This window comes from Gambusia affinis, linkage group LG18, assembly GCF_019740435.1.
Source record: "Gambusia affinis linkage group LG18, SWU_Gaff_1.0, whole genome shotgun sequence".
Lineage (NCBI taxonomy): Eukaryota > Metazoa > Chordata > Actinopteri > Cyprinodontiformes > Poeciliidae > Gambusia > Gambusia affinis.
In genome coordinates, this window is record NC_057885.1 from 2,287,499 (window position 1) to 2,306,475 (window position 18,977).

General features: G+C 38.2%; 2 protein-coding genes across 7 annotated transcripts; both read right to left on the minus strand.

The window, feature by feature from the left end:
* Positions 1-685: 685 nt before the first annotated feature.
* spata6l (spermatogenesis associated 6-like) lies at positions 686-13,505 on the minus strand. Of its 6 annotated transcripts, none has more exons than XM_044097788.1 (13): positions 11,248-11,557; positions 10,882-11,019; positions 10,655-10,703; positions 10,457-10,498; positions 9,116-9,240; positions 8,925-9,017; positions 8,190-8,417; positions 5,655-5,757; positions 5,404-5,447; positions 3,949-4,061; positions 2,652-2,733; positions 2,077-2,182; positions 686-961 (listed from the first exon to the last, which is right to left on the minus strand). In XM_044097788.1, the coding sequence occupies exons 1-12, from the start codon at positions 11,305-11,307 to the stop codon at positions 2,111-2,113; spliced, it is 1,149 nt and encodes a 382-aa protein (XP_043953723.1). In that variant the 5' UTR covers positions 11,308-11,557; the 3' UTR covers positions 686-961; positions 2,077-2,110. The 6 variants fall into 6 exon arrangements, 5 of the variants coding, with proteins under 5 accessions (XP_043953723.1, XP_043953726.1, XP_043953727.1 ...); XM_044097791.1 differs by lacking the exons at positions 686-961; positions 11,248-11,557 and adding exons at positions 13,137-13,203; positions 13,282-13,350 and having other exon boundaries at positions 1,823-2,182; XR_006368792.1 differs by lacking the exon at positions 686-961 and having other exon boundaries at positions 1,823-2,182; positions 3,942-4,061; positions 11,248-11,558.
* Positions 13,506-14,649: 1,144 nt separating this feature from the next.
* trmt10a (tRNA methyltransferase 10A) lies at positions 14,650-18,890 on the minus strand. The gene is made up of 7 exons (XM_044097793.1): positions 18,557-18,890; positions 17,992-18,160; positions 17,842-17,913; positions 17,685-17,759; positions 16,680-16,829; positions 16,490-16,595; positions 14,650-15,803 (listed from the first exon to the last, which is right to left on the minus strand). The coding sequence occupies exons 1-7, from the start codon at positions 18,715-18,717 to the stop codon at positions 15,604-15,606; spliced, it is 933 nt and encodes a 310-aa protein (XP_043953728.1). The 5' UTR covers positions 18,718-18,890; the 3' UTR covers positions 14,650-15,603.
* Between the last annotated feature and the right edge of the window lie 87 nt (positions 18,891-18,977).

The following is an 18,977-nucleotide window of genomic DNA, read 5'->3' on the forward strand; positions in this document are numbered from 1 at the left end:
AGAGAAGTGAAAAACGGACAATATGTGAAATTTCAGCACCACATTCAAATTTAAGCCTTGTTTGCTTTGGCACAGCATAAAAAGTCTCAGAAGCAGTAGTTCTGGTTGTTTGAAGCTGGAACCAAGTCAACATTTGAGTTTCACAAGTTTTGAATGTTAGTGCCCAAAAACCCTTTCTCTCAGCGAGAGAAGTGAAAAACGGACCATGTGAATTTTCAGCACATTAAACTTTCAGCCTTATTTGCTTTGGTACAGCATAGAAATGCTGAGAAGCAGTAGTTCTGGTTGTTCGAATCTGGAACCAAGTCTTAATTTTGAGTTTCATGCGTTTTAAATGTTAGTGACCAAAAACGCTCTATCTCAGCGAGATAAAACGGACAATATGTAAATTTTCAGCCATATTTACTTTTGTACAGCATAGAAATGCTAGGAAGCAGCGTTTCTGGTTGTTTTAAATTGGAACCAAGTCACATTTTCAGTATCATGAGTTTTGAATCTTAGTAACCAAAAAAGCTTTATCCTCAGCAAGAGAAGTGAAAAATGGACAATACGTGAATTTTCAGAACTACATTCAATTTTCAGCTTTATTTGCTTTGGTTCAGCATAGAAATGCTTAGAAGCAGTAGTTCAGCTTCACCTCACTTTTTAAATTATTTACACACACACGCAGACCCACGCACACATATAAAATATATCACTTTATTCATTACATTTCTTAATCTGGGATGTGATTCCAAATTTTGCACCACAAACAAGAAAAGCTGGTATGACGGTCAATCATTCAATCCTTGAAAGAGGCATCTAGATCAACCCAAGACACTGCAGATGAATTCCAGAACCGTTAGAAGATCTCCATCCAGACGACGAAGAGTGTGAGTAATAAAAACTTCACACCAACTTTGTGTTTAACTGAATTTGAAAAAAGACATATGGAGACAATCCTGCCGACCACCTTTGACGCCTGCAAAAAGCTCAAAATGAATTGTCAGCAGAAGCTATGTTCAAGACCTGTACATTCATTATCAGAATCAGACCAAAAAAGATTTTGTCTATTTGTATTATCTTTATTCTGTGCTAACTTTTTAAGATGATTAAGGCTTTCGGCCTAAGACCTTCTTAGGCCTACAATGTTTGGACCCTTCATTGTGAAGTAAGTACATAGTACATTGCGATATTGCCATTTTTATGTATTATCAAACTTTTTTATAACAAAAAAGTTTGATAATACATTTGATTATTATGATCAGAAAATAGAATGTAATAGAATATTTTATAACATGCTCTTCACCCATCTTTTACTTTAGTCTTGCTCAAGACTCTCTTGAGCAAGATAGTCTTGCTCAAGACTCTCTTGAGCAAGATAGTCTTGCTCAAGACTCTCTTGAGCAAGATAGTCTTGCTCAAGACTCTCTTGAGCAAGATAGTCTTGCTCAAGACTCTCTTGAGCAAGATAGTCTTGCTCAAGACTCTCTTGAGCAAGATAGTCTTGCTCAAGACTCTCTTGAGCAAGATAGTCTTGCTCAAGACTCTCTTGAGCAAGATAGTCTTGCTCAAGACTCTCTTGAGCAAGATAGTGAGCAAGACACTGTGGTCCCCTAGTAAATGAGAAACATGTTTCTTAATCTACTAGTCCTTGTTTCAGGACTAGTCCTGAAAAAAGACTTTGCCTTTCTTTGCCTAGCTTTCTCTTAATAGTTAGCCCAATGTTGGAGCAGAATATTAAGGCTGTCATGCAAAATCTACAATTGGGAAAATCTGACATTAATTTTGTAGACTTTAATAAAGAACTGGACTATGACTCTGTGTCTGAAAATACCATTAATTTTGTAGACTTTAATAAAGAACTGGACTATGACTCTGTGTCTGAAAATACCATTCTTAAATGTTTTAGGTCTTTATTTGGCACATAATGTTGATTGCAAAATTATTTTTGAGAGAGAATAAAATCTAGTCCTAACTCATATTTTTAAAGACAATTTATGATTACAATTTGTTTTATTATACAAATGTTGCCTAACTAGAACCACATCATTAATGTTATGATATTTATTTTGAAGCATAGGTAATAAAACTCACAGCCATAGATCAGCACCATTTGAGCTCTACAGACTCAGAGCAGAAATGACCTTGCAGAAATGAACCTCCGGGCTAAAACTTCCTCTGCCTCAGACACTGTGGTCCCCTGGCAAATGAGAAACATTTTTCTTAATCTCTGATATAATCCCTTTGTGATGATATTTTAGTATAGTATTTTTTATACTGCAAGTATAAAAAATGTCAAACTTCAGGACAGTACAATCAAGAAAAAAAAAATCTGAGTAAGTTTGTGTCTTACCAAGAAGAAGTATTTACTTTATTAAAAAAAATGATTGCAGCTCTACTTGGGTTTGCAAAGCTGAATTTGAATGAACCACAAGATTATATCAAAGATCAAAGTAGATGTCAAAAATCTAACGCTGTTAGATTTTTGACATCTTCAAACATCTTCAAACTACTTCAAATATCTATCTAAACACTAGATATTTTGTGTCATATCTAGTGTTTAGATATGACACAAAAGAAGAAGCCAACAGAATACAAGTAGATTTTTAAGACCGGACTGACTACTTCATGGCTTCAAATAACACCTCTGTTCCCATATCACTACTTACATAGGCAAGTCGCCGTACAGCTTTTGGTGTTGTTATAAGACCTCGAACTTGCTCATGGAGTTCTTCCCATGATCTGTGAGTACTTAATGCAGACAAGCAAAAAATTCAACTATGGTTATCCCACATAGTTTAAAGTGTAAGTAACCCCCAGACATTTTGGCTAAACTTTCTAAATAGGTATGTAGAGTTAAATTTTTATGTTTATGTGTAAATTTTGACATTTTTGTGCAAGTTCTTTTAAAAGAGAAAAATTGTACAGCTTTTTGTCACTCAGCGCCACCTGGTGGTAGGATTAGGGTTAGGTTGCCCCCTACCAGCATTGTAAATTTTTACAAATGTGTGATTTATTTGCAATGTGCAATAAATGGAATGGATCACCTCTTTGACAATTGGCAATGGTATGCCAATTGTCAACTGGACGACTATCACAATTTCTTTATTAGGAAGCAGGAGGTGCTCACCACAGCTCTCACTGCTCGTTGGGAAACATCACAAATGTTTTTCACAACACAGAAAAAAGTCACTAGATTTGTCACTTGCCTCTTGGTTCTGCTCACTTTGTTGACATTTTTAAAAATTTGCTTGGGGTGTTTTCAGAGGGAGTTTGTTACACTTTAAGAACCAGACCATACATACAGCTCAGAAAATCTGAATATTTTGAAAAGAAAAAATGAAACTCTTTTTATTTAGATTCCTCACACAGAGTGAAACATTTTAAGCCAATATTTCTTACAGATAATAAAAACCTATAAATCACTGTATCAGAAAATATGACTACTACTTAAAATCTATCAAAATGATTTTTTTTTAATCTTTAAATTCCATGTTTTGGCCTACATTAATCTTCCATTGATGCTGCTGTAACTATTATAATTTCTTTTACATATTTGTTAAAACTGTCACTATGTCCTAGCAGCATAATATGAAACAAATCTGAAAAAGAAAAAAAAATCCTGCTCCTCAGGGTCCTACTAGTGGTTCTATTGTCATCTGCAGAAATTCTCCTCTTTCAACCAATCAGAGCCAGGAGGAGTGTCTTAGCACGGTCAATCAAGTCATGTACATGCTCATTTTTTTGTTGCTTTCATTTAATATTCTAGTTTTCTGTGACAATGAATTTTGGGTTATCATTTTTAAGCCATAAAAATGAAAATCACAACAAAATAAAGGCTTGAAATATTAGACTATATGTGTAATGAGTCCAGATAATACAAGTTTTATTTTTGAAACAAATGAAAAATACTAAGTTTTTCCCAATATTAAAATTTTTGAGCTGTAATTGTAACTTACAACAAACCTGCTGTGGTGGGGAAGTTCTCTGTAGGACAGATACAGTGGTAAGGCCACAGGGTCAATGGACTCAGCCGCTCCTAAATACCTGGAATCAAACTCAGATGTTCCTCTGACCTGCTGAAGCAAGAACAAAAAATTACAACATGAAAAAAGAATCATTTTAACTGCAAAAAATAAAGCATCAATAAAGATAGCTGTCAAAATGATTACCCTTTACCAGTCCACAACAAGACCAAGTTTAAGTCCATGGCAGCAGGAATCAATCAAACCTCTGCTTTCCCAGCAAATTCAGGATACTTTGTCAACAAGAAAGATGGCTCACAAAGGCATTGAAGTCATGAGGTAATCAGCTGTTTAGACAGCATCTCTTCTAAACAGTTTCTGGTCCCAGCAGACCAGAAACTCAGAACAAGTTTCTGGTCTGCTGGAGATGTATTAAGCAAAAGCCCAGTCTAATGTTCCACAATTTAAAAAACTAAATAGCAACTTATTTCCAGATCTTCTGATTTCCACAATTAATTAGAAAGATCATTTAAACTGCTACAAAGGGGCCAGCACTAATTCTACAAGCGTGGCTTTAATTGGTACTTCCCTGGTCAACCCCGGCCAGATTTGTTTCCATTTGCAGATCCTGTTCGGTTCCTCCCCATTTTACAATTAACTGCAGATAGATTTACATCACTGCATGAACAAAGGCCTTGGACAATCCTCAAATAGCATCTCTGTCATGATTGGTGGTGGCTGGTTGAGAACCCAAATACAGAATGGCAGAGAAGTGGAATTGATAATGAAACAATATTTAATGAAAGTACAAACTTACAAAAATCCCACAGAAAGTCAGAGTCCAATGCAAAATGTAATCTAATGGAACACAAACCAGAACGGGGTAGTAATGAAAGGACCGAAAAAGGAGCTTAAGTACTGGAAGGCTGAATGCTAAAACAAAGGATCAAGTACACTGGCAAACTGATTGCAGGAGGGAGAGAGAAGAAAGGCAGACAGAGGAGAGACAGAGAAAGAGAGTAAGACACAAGAAGTGAGGGAGAGTACCCAGGTTATGTTTAACTAGAATCTTAAAAATAACTTTTTTGCACGTATTACAAATAATAATAATAATGTGCCACATTGACTAGTTAGTTTAACAAGTCAAACTAATTTTTAATTATGTTTGGGTCAGCAAGACAAAATATCTGGGTTAATTTGAGTAAGTCATGGCTCCATCTGGACGATATCACCCAGAGCTGTAACATCTCTAAACAAAAGCATGAGATGAACAGGTCCAGTCATAAGTAACTATAAAACACACCATAAACTGGAAGGGCAAGGGTGCAAGAAATAGGAGCATAACGCTCTCCTGAATGTGTACTGATCCCTCATCAGAGTCACATTGTAAGTTTGTATTATACAACATAATAATTCATGTTCACCAACACTGAAAAGAGAAAATGTTAGTCCTCACCAAGCTCCTGGGCAGAAGTCTTCTGGAAGCAGAGGAATGACTCACTGCAAAGTCAAATAAAAGACAGAAAATAATCTTTAGCTGGAGAACTGGGTTACAGAACACTGATTGCATCAAACAAGGAGAGGCTTTTTGATAACTGAGTTTGGTCAACAGTGGAGTATAACTTTAACTAGAATAGGAGAGATAACTTATCTAGTTGTAAAAAGTGATAAACAGCAACAACAACAAGTTTACACAAGAGTTTCTACCTGTGAAGGAAGACCTGGTTAAAGGTGAAGAAGGGCGGCTGGTAAACATTGTAGAGCATTTGGATGACGCAGACACACTAGCCCCTAGCCGAGAGGACATCATCTGGGACAGACAGGACACTTAGTCAATGACAACGTGTAATTCACATAAACAGCTGACAACGTTAAAGAGGCACTTAGATGCTTATCAATTGCCCGTATTAATGCATCATAATTCGATTGGTCTCTTAGGAAACAAGTGCCACAACAAAACACAAAGAATGGTTGCAGAGGTTTGATATTTGATGTTATATATATGTTAAGTATATACTTACTATGAACAAAACGCGTGTGACGTATGCAGAAAAGGTTGTTTCATTTGCAATGGCTTTCTTGGACACTGCAAAAAGACAAAATCTTCAGATTTTTTGGTCTAGTTTCTAGTGGAAATAGTAAACTTGAACTAAAACAAAACTAACTTTGAAATGACTTTTCAACAAGAAATTTGATCTTGTTTTAGGTACACAATGGATTTTAAAAAAGTATGAATTACACTGGCAGATTTTTTCTCTTATAACAAGACATTTTCCCCATGTTATAAGTGAAATAAGCTACCAGTGTAACTTGTTCTTTTTCATCAATATTAAGGAATTGTTGACTAGAAACAAGCTGATATTTCTTGCTGAAAAGGTAACTGTAAGTTAGTTTTGTCCTATTTCAAGTGTACTAAGATATTTGCATTAGAAACTAGACAAAAATACTTGGGAAGATATCGTATTTTTGTAGTGGAAAAAACATGAGGATCTCGACCCACGCCTGTTGTTGTAACTCCGCTCTCGCCCACTCCCACGGATTCTGCTCTCTGCCCCGATCGTGTATGACCTCTGCCCGTCTGACTAGGATTCAGGATCTGGATTTGGTTCTTCTGCTGATCCCACAAGTTGGCACGCTGCCCTGCATCAGCGCTTCCCTCCCCAGGCACTTCATCCCTAGCTCTGCGTCAGCGCAGCATCTGCTCCACTCCTTGTTCCTCAGCCGATCCCCACATTTACTGAACGCCAGGTTAGTGTTTCCCTTTACACACACGCTAACAGACCCCTTTGTTGCTATTTCTCCGGTCATCAACCTCTCCTTTTCGCCCCCCTTCGCAGTGCTGCAGCTGATGATCCTGTGCCTGGTTTAAGCTGCCTTTTAATAAATATCAGAGTTATTGCTCACTCCTGTGTCGTGGCTGAATTTCTGGGTCCCTCTAGTGCACCATTACATGCTGAAAGCATTGTCTGCCAAGGACCTGGATAGAGTTGTCCTGAGGAGTGAGCCACTAGTATAAATCTAGGAAAATTGTCAACAGATGATTGTGAGGGCATCTGAAAGCAAAGACTGGTGAAGACTTTCAAACAAGAGCAGCAAAAAATCCACAGCTGTGTAAGAAAAATATCAACGTGAACATTTTGGGAGGTGCTGTACACCTTGGACAGATTAGTAGGTAACACAGAGTAAAACAACCACAGACACACTCACTTCTAACATAGATCTTTTCATACTTCAGTCATTTGAGATTATGTCACTTTAGAAAGCTAAAATATTGAGATTTTGCCTAAATGAGACAGGGTTGACAAGGAACTGCTATTTCTTCCAGATGGAAGATACTAAGTGTGTAATGAGTAGGGACATAACACCTAAACACAGCATAACATAATCTATTACTACAGATTATACATACATACATTTATATGTATGAATCTAATATGTATATATATATTCAAATATCATCATGTTTATGAATCACTCACTCAGATAAACAAAATGGCAAATTGTAAAAGTCATGCATGGAGCTATTTCAGCTTTATTTTATAGTAGTTAATAAACAAGCATTCTGTAGTTATTACTTCACTAATATTTTTTCTTTATTTTCAACACCATTTTAATACATATTTTGTATGATTGCTGTTAGAATGATCTGGCTATTACTATAGCTGCTACCTCAATTTACATGAGTTAAAACTGAATACCAGTGAAGACACAAGTGATATTTTGTGTTCTTTATGAAGAAGATTTGAATTACACCACTATTTTTAAATCTACCAGGCACATTAGGTGTTTTTGAACAAAGTATCGTGTCAGGTCAGTATCACCTACACCAGCTTAAGTTTTACTTACTACTACTGCTGGTATTGAACATCACTAACAATCTTCATTAAGTGAGTTGAGGATTTGTTTTTTTAAACTGCTTTCTAATGTATGCTTTGCCTTTCATTTCAATGTATAAAACAGATTAGTACAATGCTAATCTGTTGTGATGGGACAAATCCAGAAAGTATTGTACTTTCTGTGCCTTCGATAGGCACAGGAAATGCCTATGGAAAGAAGAACGTTCAGAGAACATCTGGACTGAACAGGCAACAAGAGAAAAATTCTTGTGAGTGAAAGAGTAGGATATGCTGCATGGAGAAGCACCACACAGCTCATCTCTGGCCCTTGCTGCCTGAAAATGATGGTTAATTCATGATTTAGTTTTTTTTCCAACAGTCAACTTTAGCTGTTTTGGGTGCTTACGGGCTGAGAACTGGTGGTCTCCCAGTCAGTGGGGTTGCAAGGTGCAGAGCCCATACTGAGTTGAGCCAGACTGGGGATGTTCCCATCTCTCAGCAGAGACAGGTACTTGGATCTGGAAATGCACGACAGAGGTGAGGCCATCCTGACACTTCTCTCTCCCTCAGCGGTCCGATGAGGTGTAGATTGAGGTATGTTGGAGTGCCTCTTGTTTCTTCTTTTCCCTGGCCACTGGAAACAAATGAGGGAATGCCTCACAACTATGTATGTGACACACATACAACTCAACCAAGACAAAAGCTGTAGTTTTTGCTAAGAGTGCAAAATACACTCTGTGGCAAAAAATCAACACTGCATGTCACTATCAACACACAATCATTACATGGTAGGGGCAATGGCATGATGTGAGGACAGTTTAAATTTATATGTTAGAATGGTCAAGTCAAAGCCCTGACCTAAATCCAACTGAAAACATGTGGCAAGACTTAAAAAACTGATAATATATGAAGCTATTATTCTTTGCAAAGAAGAACTTGCAAAAATACTAAGCTCTTAAAGATTATTTTAGGGCAAGTCTTAGGATGATCTACAAAAGACCCAGATATAACAAAAAGGAATGTCATGCACTGATCTGATTGGTTCTCTGTCTAATGTCTCACAGACTTTTAAACACTTGTTTTGAATTTCCTAGTGACTTGATCTTCTCCATGCGCTTAAATTTACAGTATCTCTTCTTACCAGTGGAGTGTTACAGTAAGTGGTAACCTTTGTATCAGGTGGACACTCAGAAATTGTAGTCTTGGTAGAAAACTCTAACCGAGGAACAATACTCTGGAGAAAAGATAGTAGCGTTTACAAATTTACTTTCACCAGATCAGATATGAAACAATTGTTGTACAGCATCAAAAAAGATTAACTGGGTTACTTACAAAGAAGTGAGCGGCTCTCGTCATCAGTATTTCTCGGTCCACTCCAGAGAAGGACGGAACTAGCTTGGGCTCTGGAAACAGGAAACTACGAGCATCTTCTTCAAAATATGCTAGCGTGTCTCCAGCTATAAAATGAACATGATCTGAAAATGACTTATGTCAACCTTGTGTCATTATGCTTTGAGTTAAGTAAAAACTTATTTTTCTCTGAACTCCTGTAAAGATGGACAAAGTTTATTACCATCAACTTTTGTAATAAAGTTGATGGTTATAAACCATCAACTCACTGCCCTGTTTCTGGGCAGTAACCTGTCCAGAGACAAGCTACTGCAAAGTAAAATTATCATTTTATGCTACAACCTGGTACTGCGCATCTTCCTTTGAAAAGGTCAATGAAAAACAGTACACTGTCTCTACATAAATGAAGATCAAAAAGATAGAATGCTTTACAGGAAATGGAAGGAAAAACAAAAAGAAAGCAACAACACATAAAAGTATATCATAATACAAATATTAAGTAAAACTTTAGATTGAAGTTTCATTTGTAATTTCTAAAAAATTGAAATGTCTACAAAATTCTCAGGGTTTCATAGTCAGGACACTGCCTTCCTGTGCAATTTTTCTCAAAAAAATTCTTGCTTCCAGTTCCGTCTGGTCTTTCTCCCCTTGATCCAGATTGTCTCCGGTAGATTTTCTACGAGGCCAATCAGTGGACAGAAGAAGAAGATTTGAACAACGACGTTGATTTTTCTGCTCTGTTTTAGAATTGAGGTCTGCCTCTGGTTTTAGCAATAGCAGCGGAGGAAGTGAAGGAAGCCGTTCAGTTCACACCTCCAAATATTGAATTAACATCAACAGCCACCTTAGTCAGATCAGCTCTTCTCTTTTCACAGTGGAGGACAGTAGTTTACAGCACAGACAATTTCTGATAAGCTAAATGGTGTCAAACAAGCACTTTTACACACATCATAGGCAAAAATTAGTAATTGGGTAAAAATTTTAAAATTCAATGCAGTCCATGCCTCCAGGAAGAAATTGTTTCTAAACAGCTGAGACCCCAAAACCTCTGAATGAGGGAAATTGCATAAAACAAGGGGCTGCTTTTTACCAGGCTAGGTTTTCAGGGAGTTTGTTCCAGGTCTGAGCAGCAGAGAAACTAAATGCTGCCTCCCTTGTTTAGTTCTGGTCCTGGGAACACTGAGTCAGCAGGTCTCTGAAGAACTGGTTCAAACTCAAGGAACCACTCAGATATGTATTTAAGCCCAAGACAATAAATACTTGGGCTATACCAGAATACAGATGTCTTACATATATGTCATATACATGTTACCTGTTACCTACCTGGAGGAATCAGTTGCACCAGTTCTATTCTGACAGTTTCATCTGTGAAGAAGTGCAGAGATTACCATTGTTAACAATAAATGCACAATTAGCCAACCTTCAAGCAGATTTATTTTCCAGTTGGTATTAATACAATCTGGAAAACTGGCTATTTATACAATTCATTACACAGAAACTAAAACAGAAGGAGTCACCTACACTCAAGCAGTAGAGCTATTTCTCCAGGGTCAACTGCATGCCGAAAAATCTGTGGGAAAACAATGATAGATATTTCTGAACATACTAGTTATCTAGGAGATAACTGGTATGTCATAGGAAATTCAAGCTATATATGCACATGGTTTGTGTAATAAATGAGATCTGTGATCATATCTGATCTCAGGTATGTTTCTATCCTTAAATGAATAAGAAATTTATATATTTGCCTTTTCAAATGTAATCTCCTCATGGAACAACAAAGGAAAGACTGCAGGGACACACCGAGATTGACGGAATTGATCCATGAAGAACATGTTGAGATAGACGTCATCTTTGACTGACAGATGAACTCCAGGACAGGAAACCTGAGAACATTAGAGAAACAAAAACAGCATCAGAAGGATTTAAGTGAGACAGGTTATCATAGCCAATTCCTGTCCTGCTGGCTACCAGTAGAGGCTGTTAACAGCACCTCAAATTGTAAATTAATTAAAATGACATTTGTGTGTTAGAGGACAGAGCAAAATGCAGACAAGAGCTGGAAGCCTGGATAATATTTCAAAATCAATGAAAAATGATCAACCAAGACGTACAGAAATCACTGGAGTCGGGGCAAAATACAAAAAAACCCAAAGGGAGACACAATGAAACATAAGGAGAACACAGGGAAGCACAGGGACATGACAGGAGTAGACAAAAGGATCTGGTGGGGAGTGAGTGAAAATCAGAAGCTTAAATACTGGGGAAGTTGACCGTTGAACAAAAGACCTGGGCTGATGAGCTAACTGATAGCAGGTGTGATTGGAGGGGGAGAAGGCAGACTATGGAGAGGGAAAGAGAAGGTGAGATAGAGACACAGGGAGTGAGGGAAAGTGCACAGGAAACTAGAAAATAAATCTAACCCTAAAGAATGATAGACACAAGAAATTATTAAACTAGAGTCAGAATAACTAGAGAAAAATAAACATAACTAGAAACACCTAAAAGTAAAACCAAAACATAGCTGATCTAAATAAAAGAGGAACTAAGAAACACAGAAACGAACAAAACCCAACTAAACAACCCAAGATATGACAGATTTTACTTTAGTTGACTGGAGCGAGTCTGGGAAGCCTAGCTTAAACTCATTTGTAATTAATGCTCTTTAAAATGAATTATCTTTTTCTGCTAGGTTCGAATGGCATTTTAGCCTGTTGTTCCTCTGCAAAAAATTTGTCAGTGCACTCTGAAACTTTAACATCTAGTACCAGATGATTCTCATAAGCTTTTTCTGAAACACTCCCTACTCTAAAGCGTAAACAAAGACATAGAAGAAACAGTAGGTTCTATTCTTCCTAATGGTTATCTAGGTAAACTTGACACCTCTCTGGGGCAACTTTTGTGTGCTTATAGTGCTGAGACAGAGCAAAGACAAGCTCTAAACGATGGACTGCTGGCCACAATGGACTGAACAGGATGGCACAGAAAACCAAGCAATTGTGTCTAAATGTGTCAACAAGCAAGTTACATCACCTATTTAAAATTAAACTGCCTTGTTTTTAATTCACCATATAATTCAGCATAAAAGAAAAAGGTTTTGATTCAGTTTGAAATTCCAACAAGAGGAGCTGCTGAATCTCCAACACTGACAAGATGAAAACAGACAGAGAAATGGCCTTTTGGTTGGGTTGAAAAAACATTCCATAAAAATTAACTGGATCAGCTCAGGAACAGAAGGTTTATACCAGCAGGCCAAGGAATCTGGTTTATTGAGAGGTGACACAACAAAGCTTATCATCTTTGCTGATGCAGGGTCAGATGGCCTAGGCAGAGTGGGACAGACTCTCCCCTTCCTTTCAGCTCCTTCCTCCGGAAGAATCCCAAGGGATCCAACAAGACCCAAAAGTCTAAATGTAAAGTGTCATCAATTCAATTTGATGGACTTTAGAGACCATCATCTGTTCTGCAGAAGGGCTTATTTTGCAGCCACAAGACCAGGGCACATTTTAGCTATTGAGTCAAGACAAATACAAAACCATATATATCAGAAAGGTAAAGCCTGAATGTCTACTACAGGAGATCCTTCCAGTCTACAGTCATCAGCAACTGTAGAAAGTTGGATAAAAGGAGAACATCATTTAATGTTCCTGTGGGATAATACTGAACTATGCCTTCACATATGAAAGACATAGTATGTGAAGGCATGCCTTTTATATGGCATAGTATAGAAGAAGTCAACTCATTTTGACTTCTTCGTTGAGTTACTAACGATGATAGAGTGAAACCTCTAGTGTTTGCAGACTTCAGAATATATTTCAATAATTTAAGAACCGTCAAAGACAAAATCATTTTAGTTATGCACTCATTCATATCACCGTATAATAGAAGGAGCGTAAAAAGTAAATAAATTAAAGTGGAAGAATTTATATGGTAAAAACAACGTTTAAAAGCGTCAAAATGAGGTCCCATAGGAACACAATGTGAAAGATAGGTTCTTTCTTACCGCTCTGAGCTTTATTTCAGCTAACACTTTAAACGCCTTCTGGGACATTCAAACTTCTTTTAAAGAACTTAAAGCACACAGAAAACAGCAGCTTCTATGAGCGTGCTCTATGCCTCTATGCTATACCAATATGTAACTTGGTTACCATGGCTCCCAGTACTTCCAGTGTATTGTAGCTAATCATGGGCCCAGTTTCAATTCTCAGTGTACACCCTAAGCCCCTCTGTGAAGTGTGGATTCAGTTGAAGTGCACATACGTACGGTGGCCCTTAGGTTCAAACCACTTCAGCAAATTCAAAAATACATTACCGAACCACAATTACAAATTACAAAAACACAACATTAACGGAGCACAATTACAAATTTCAAAAACACTACGTTACAACACTAACAAAACGGAAAGGGTATGTCCCAGTTGGAGACCTGAGAAATCGCTGATAATTATTATAGAGCTTTAGGACTGACGTCACTACGTGTGACACTTACGTCTCGCGCAGTCGTTTGGCGCCATCTTTTGAGGCCACAAACCAAAACAAACTTTATTCCAGCGTTTTCATTGTGTTACCGACCGCATCGAAGTTGTTTTCAAGTTGGATTTTTGGATTGGATTTTTCTCATCAGCCTCTCCAACTTGGAGCCTCCGCTGCTGTGTTTTCATAAAGATTTTATGTGATTAAAGTAAACAATTATATAATCAGACATTTTGCAGTAAACGTTTAATTTAACAGGCAAACCAGATGAAAGAGCCCATCTTTAAACATTTAATGTGTAATTAAACAGTTCAGAGTAAACAATAAAGGTAAATATTATGAAATAGATCACACTTTAAGAAAATATTTGTTGTATTTAACACATTTCAGGTAAGAAGTGAACATGTAATGAAATAGAACCTGGCCTAGAATTTTATGTAATTGAACATTACAGGTAACAAATGTGATGATCATCTGAGGTAATACATTTTATGAACTTTTTTTATATATATATTTTTAAATATAAAATTAGTTTTTAAAAAAAGGTCAACTGAAATAAAGATGAGTGTACTTCATCTATACAGTCTAGAACAATTTCACACTGATTTTGACTTAATGGGGCACACAATTTGGAAGCTATTGAAGAAATTATATTATTTAATATTAAAATTATTTATCCACTCATTTTCTTTCACCAGGGGTGTCAAACTCCAGTCCTCAAGGGCCGGTGTCCTGCAACTTTTAGATGTGCCGCTGCTGCACCACCTGAATAGAATAATTAGGTCTTTAGCAAGGCTGTGGATAACTGATTTACACAAGGAGGAGGTAATTAAGCCATTTCATTCCAGTGTTTTGTACCTCCGGCACATCTAAAAACTACAAGAAAGTGGCCCTTGAGGACTGGAGTTTGACACCGGTGTTTTACACCCTTCTGTTTCGTTGGTCGGGAGGTGCTGGAGCTAACGTTCCGGGCGAGAGGCGGGGTCACCTTGAACAGATCGCCAGTCTGTCACTTAAAATTTTAATAGAGGATCGTGTGCGTCGTGAATTAATTAGTATCAGTTCCAACATTGAAAGACTGGTCAGCTACTATACAAGAAATCTGGGAAATGGAAATGCTTGCCTTGTCCCTACAAAGCCCAAAAATTTGGGTCAAAATGGTTAACATATAAACTCAAAAGGTGATTCAGTGACAATTTTTTATCCTGAGCGGTAAATGTGGTTTGGGGCTGGCCAAAATAAATTAGCTGAGAAACTCTCAACTGTTAACTTCCTAATAAGTTGATTAATCCATGTTAGTGCAATGGCCCCAGGGGATTCCTTCCCCATTCTTATTTTGTAGTAGAGAGACTTGTTTGGGGGTCCTTGTGTTCAAAGCTGGTGGGTTTGGGCCAATGCCTCATCTCATCATTTCATCAAGGTAAATTGTAGCCTGTTATTCAAAATTATGGCCATTTACTTTTTCTTTTATGGGATGCATCTCTGTCTCCGTCCTTCGATGACCTCTTTATTTCATGTGCTGTTTGATGTCCACATTAAGTTGTTCTTTGTAAGATTATAAATAATTCAATAAAGATACATTTAAAAAAATACTTAAATATGCCTTAAGTCTGAGAAGAAACTGAAGTATTCAGTGAACTTCATAGGAGCCAGAACATAAACTTCAGTTGGGTTTGAAGCTCATTTTTACCAAAATGGATGACCAAAATGCCAAAAAAGAGTTGTGTTTTGGTTTTATGCTTTCACATATGTTTTTCTTTTTTTTTTAATTATTCAATTTGGCACAGGTCTAACATTTCTGTTTGTCGGTCCAAACAACAGTCTAACAGAAAGAAAATTATATGCCAGAAAACTGCTGAGAAACATAATTTCTCCCTAAAGCAAAGCAAAAAATATTAATAACTATCCAGTAAAACAAAGTGCCTGAAAATGATTTTTTTTTTCTTCACATTTTCAGTTCCTCAGATGTTCGTACTAAGCTAGGATGTGTCCATTAGTCAGTTTTGGTCTCCAATAGCTGTTTGCTCTGCTGCGTCCAGGTCCGAGTAAGAACCGGGATCTTCGTCATCATCCTGGTTCTCCTGGCGGTTTGTTCCATCCTGGCTGACGGCTACGGCTCCCTTTCTCTGAGGCAGAACGGTGAAGAAAGCCTCCTGCCAGCTGCCCTTCTCCAGATAAGCCAGGATGATCTCAAAAACTGGAGAACAAATGAGAACTCAACACTAAATACTGGAGCAGAAATAACTATTCCAATAAGATGCTCATATTTCATATCTGAGTCAGATTCACGTAAATATGCTAATTTCTTTCTACATCTACTTGCAATAGTACTTAAAGAAAACCAATGGAGTGTTGTTGTCCATGTCATGCTGCACTGATGCAGTAATTCATGCAAAGAGTCCCAACCTACTATTGAGTGCATAGACATAAGCAAACTCTTTATAAGTCTGATACTTCTATTTAAAATTATTTTTTTATCTTATGTAATACTTTAATCTTCTGAGACACAAAATTTGGGGGTTTCAACAATAGTCTTCAAAATTACAAGAAATAAAGGTTGTGATTAATCTAAATGATGGAGTTTAATTCCTGAAATAAGGGAGAAAAAGTATTGGACTTTTCCATAATATTTAAAGTAAATCAAAAATAGTCTCTTTTATTTCAGCAGCATTATCACACCGTGAAAATGAAGACAAATACAACTTTTCCTTTATTCAGTGAGAAAAGCTCCTATATTAGGAAATATTTGTTTCGGTAAATTGATCTAAAGATATGGCCAAATTGAGTCAAAAATGGCTCAACAGTAGCAATTAAAATCAACATCCTCCATCCTATATCTTTATCATATGGATTTGTTTGTCATCAATGAATGTCACTACTTACCATGATTGACCGCCAGAACCTTCCGACTGTTCATTTTAACAAAACTGTTCAGAGGAAGCTGTGCATGGCCGATCCCCAGCTCCTTCGCCCGCTCATAACTAATGCCCTGCAACACAGATCCCTGCAGGTCAACCTAATCCCAGGAGTGAGCTGATGACTGTACCTGCAGCAGCTGCGGACCATGACACACCTTATGGTGGTTGTGGTCCACCAGGCCTCCAATCACATAGGCCTTCTTATGGTCCAGCTCCTCTACTACATTGGGGGAGTCTGAGGTCAGGTACACCAGCTCATCCTTAGCCACCACTTCACTGTAATGTTCTGCTTTAATGGTGATATCCTGAACACAAAGCACGCAGATATGCACACAACACTGCAGCTGTGCTACATCACCATCACATGACCAACCTCTTTCCATTTCTCTCCAGAAACATAAACAGCAACAACCAAGAAATTAATAAACAGCTCAAACTCATCATTAAAAGAACAAATTCATTATGTCAAGAATGGCCATGCTGACTGAGTAGTGGGGAAACTCTCCCACCTTCACTCTGGGGCAATGTTAAACAGTCTATGCATCAAGCAGATTCTCTGAAAAAAAAGATTGGCTAAAAATGAGCAACAAAGTAACAAAAGTAAAAGACTGAAGACTTTCACACCACACTTCAAAATCAAATTTAAGTCTAATCTTTGATTAAAACTAGAGGTGCAGCAATAAATCAGCTCTGATTTATTGAGCTGATTTATTACCCAACAAATCAGCTGATTGGGTGATTGGCTGACATTTACATGAGAAACCAATCTTATCTACTTCCACAAAGGTCAGTATTCCCATTTGCACTGCTGTCAGAGAGTACTGCCTGACAAATCAACCAGGTCACTTATGCACATCTGTGGTTAACAATAGTCAGTCCACTGACTTTGTCGCTAGATTTAGCGACTATTCAGACCAAGAATGCCTCTGAAAGATGAGGACTGGCTTCCTCATCTACTCTGCTGTCTTTTGTGTTCCAACCCAGTTCTACAAAGTCCATTCCAACGTATCTTTGAGTTTTTGTTAATACAATATGGCAGATTCTGATTGGTGTATGTCTGAGACTTGCTAACCAACTTGCTATAAAAAGAAGTGTGTTAGGATAACATTTAAAACCCGTTAATTGCTTCCAGAACAGGCAGCAGGGCCGGCTGCAGGTACCTTCCAGTTCACCCATCCTTTGTCCTTTTCATCCATGCTCTGCTTCAGCTGTCCCCCCAGACTTGTTAGATAAAACTGAAGAAAGGGAAAACATGCTGTGTCACACTTGCACATGATTTCAGAGGCTCACACAGATGTAGACATGGGAAGCCCTGACCTGAACAGGGTGTGAAGCCCGTCTGTTCTCAGCGTAGCAGCGCTGGATCTGTTTGTGGAGCTTCCGAATGTCCTGAAGACGCAGCAGCAGTAATAGTCAGGAGGTCTGGTTCTTCTTCCAGCCAGGATCCATGACTTCCAACCTGCTTACCTTGATGAGCATGAGGTCATCAAAGCTGCAGTCCACCAGCAGCCTGAGAGAGCTGGGCGTGGCCTCTGTGCATGGCCGTTTCCGGCCACTCAGACCATCTCCTCTGTTCTCCTGCTGGGTGTTCTGTCGTTTCAGTTTGCGCTGCTGCTTCCTCTCTTTTCTTCTCTGTCTGGTTCAGACACAAGTTTGATATCAGATAATTGAATGCTCAGTGTAACTCAAGCAATATATGAATGTGACACTTGTGACTTCTCATCCAGTCCTTTGCATGTGCCTCCCAAACTAAAAGCTGTTTAATAGCAGGTGTGATCTTAGGAATACTGAAATGAAACTTAATTTCAGTAGGGTAAGACGATCCCCGGGGATGTCAGTTTCTACAGATTTATTAAAGGAGTTCAGAGTCCAGGGAGTTTGTTGATGGCTTGATGGTGTACTCAAGCCATCAGCAAACTCTTTTAAAGGAATGCAGAGATTCCTCGGCGGAAGTGACAGTTCGGTCAAAGTTTGGTCAAGCTCTAACCAGGGTTAATTTGAAACTCCATCTGTGAGGCAGTGTAGCGCTTACTTTCGCAGCTCTCTCTCTTCCTCCCATTTCTGCTGCTTCAGGAGCTTCTTTTTTTGCCTCTTGGACAGGGTCTGGTTTCCAGGGGCAGCATCTCCAGTCTCGCTCCTGCTTTCACTCCTCTGCCTGGGAGAAGCTGAAGCATCCCCGCTAACATCCGCCATCTGAGACCCAGTGACTGATGGCTGCTCGCTGAGGTGGCCGGCCGGCTCAATGACAGATAACTGGCAGGATTCACTCACCGCTCAAGAATTCCGTAAACAATTTAAATCACTGCAATAATGGAGGGAAACGGTACAACGCACGAGTATTCTTCTTCTTCTTTTCCATTATGGTGGATCGCAAGCAACTTTAAGTTGCATACCGCCACCTACTGTACAAGAGTGTGTAGCAACATGACTTTACATCTATCAAATTCTAATTT

What these genes read in the sequence shown, in the direction of transcription:
- spata6l (XM_044097788.1), bottom strand. Translation starts at nt 11,307, where the DNA reads ATGTTTCATTGTGTCTCCCTTTGGGTTTTTTTGTATTTTGCCCCGACT. An exon ending in CTTACTGTAACACTCCACTG is followed by an intron (nt 8,418 to 8,924) that starts GTAAGAAGAGAT and finishes ATTTGTTTCCAG; the next exon opens with TGGCCAGGGAAAAGAAGAAA. An exon ending in GACTTCTGCCCAGGAGCTTG is followed by an intron (nt 4,062 to 5,403) that starts GTGAGGACTAAC and finishes TTCTTGCTTCAG; the next exon opens with CAGGTCAGAGGAACATCTGA.
- trmt10a (XM_044097793.1), bottom strand. Translation starts at nt 18,717, where the DNA reads ATGGCGGATGTTAGCGGGGATGCTTCAGCTTCTCCCAGGCAGAGGAGT. An exon ending in GAAGAGAGAGAGCTGCGAAA is followed by an intron (nt 18,161 to 18,556) that starts GTAAGCGCTACA and finishes TGTCTGAACCAG; the next exon opens with ACAGAGAAGAAAAGAGAGGA. An exon ending in AAGGATGGGTGAACTGGAAG is followed by an intron (nt 16,830 to 17,684) that starts GTACCTGCAGCC and finishes CTTTGTGTTCAG; the next exon opens with GATATCACCATTAAAGCAGA.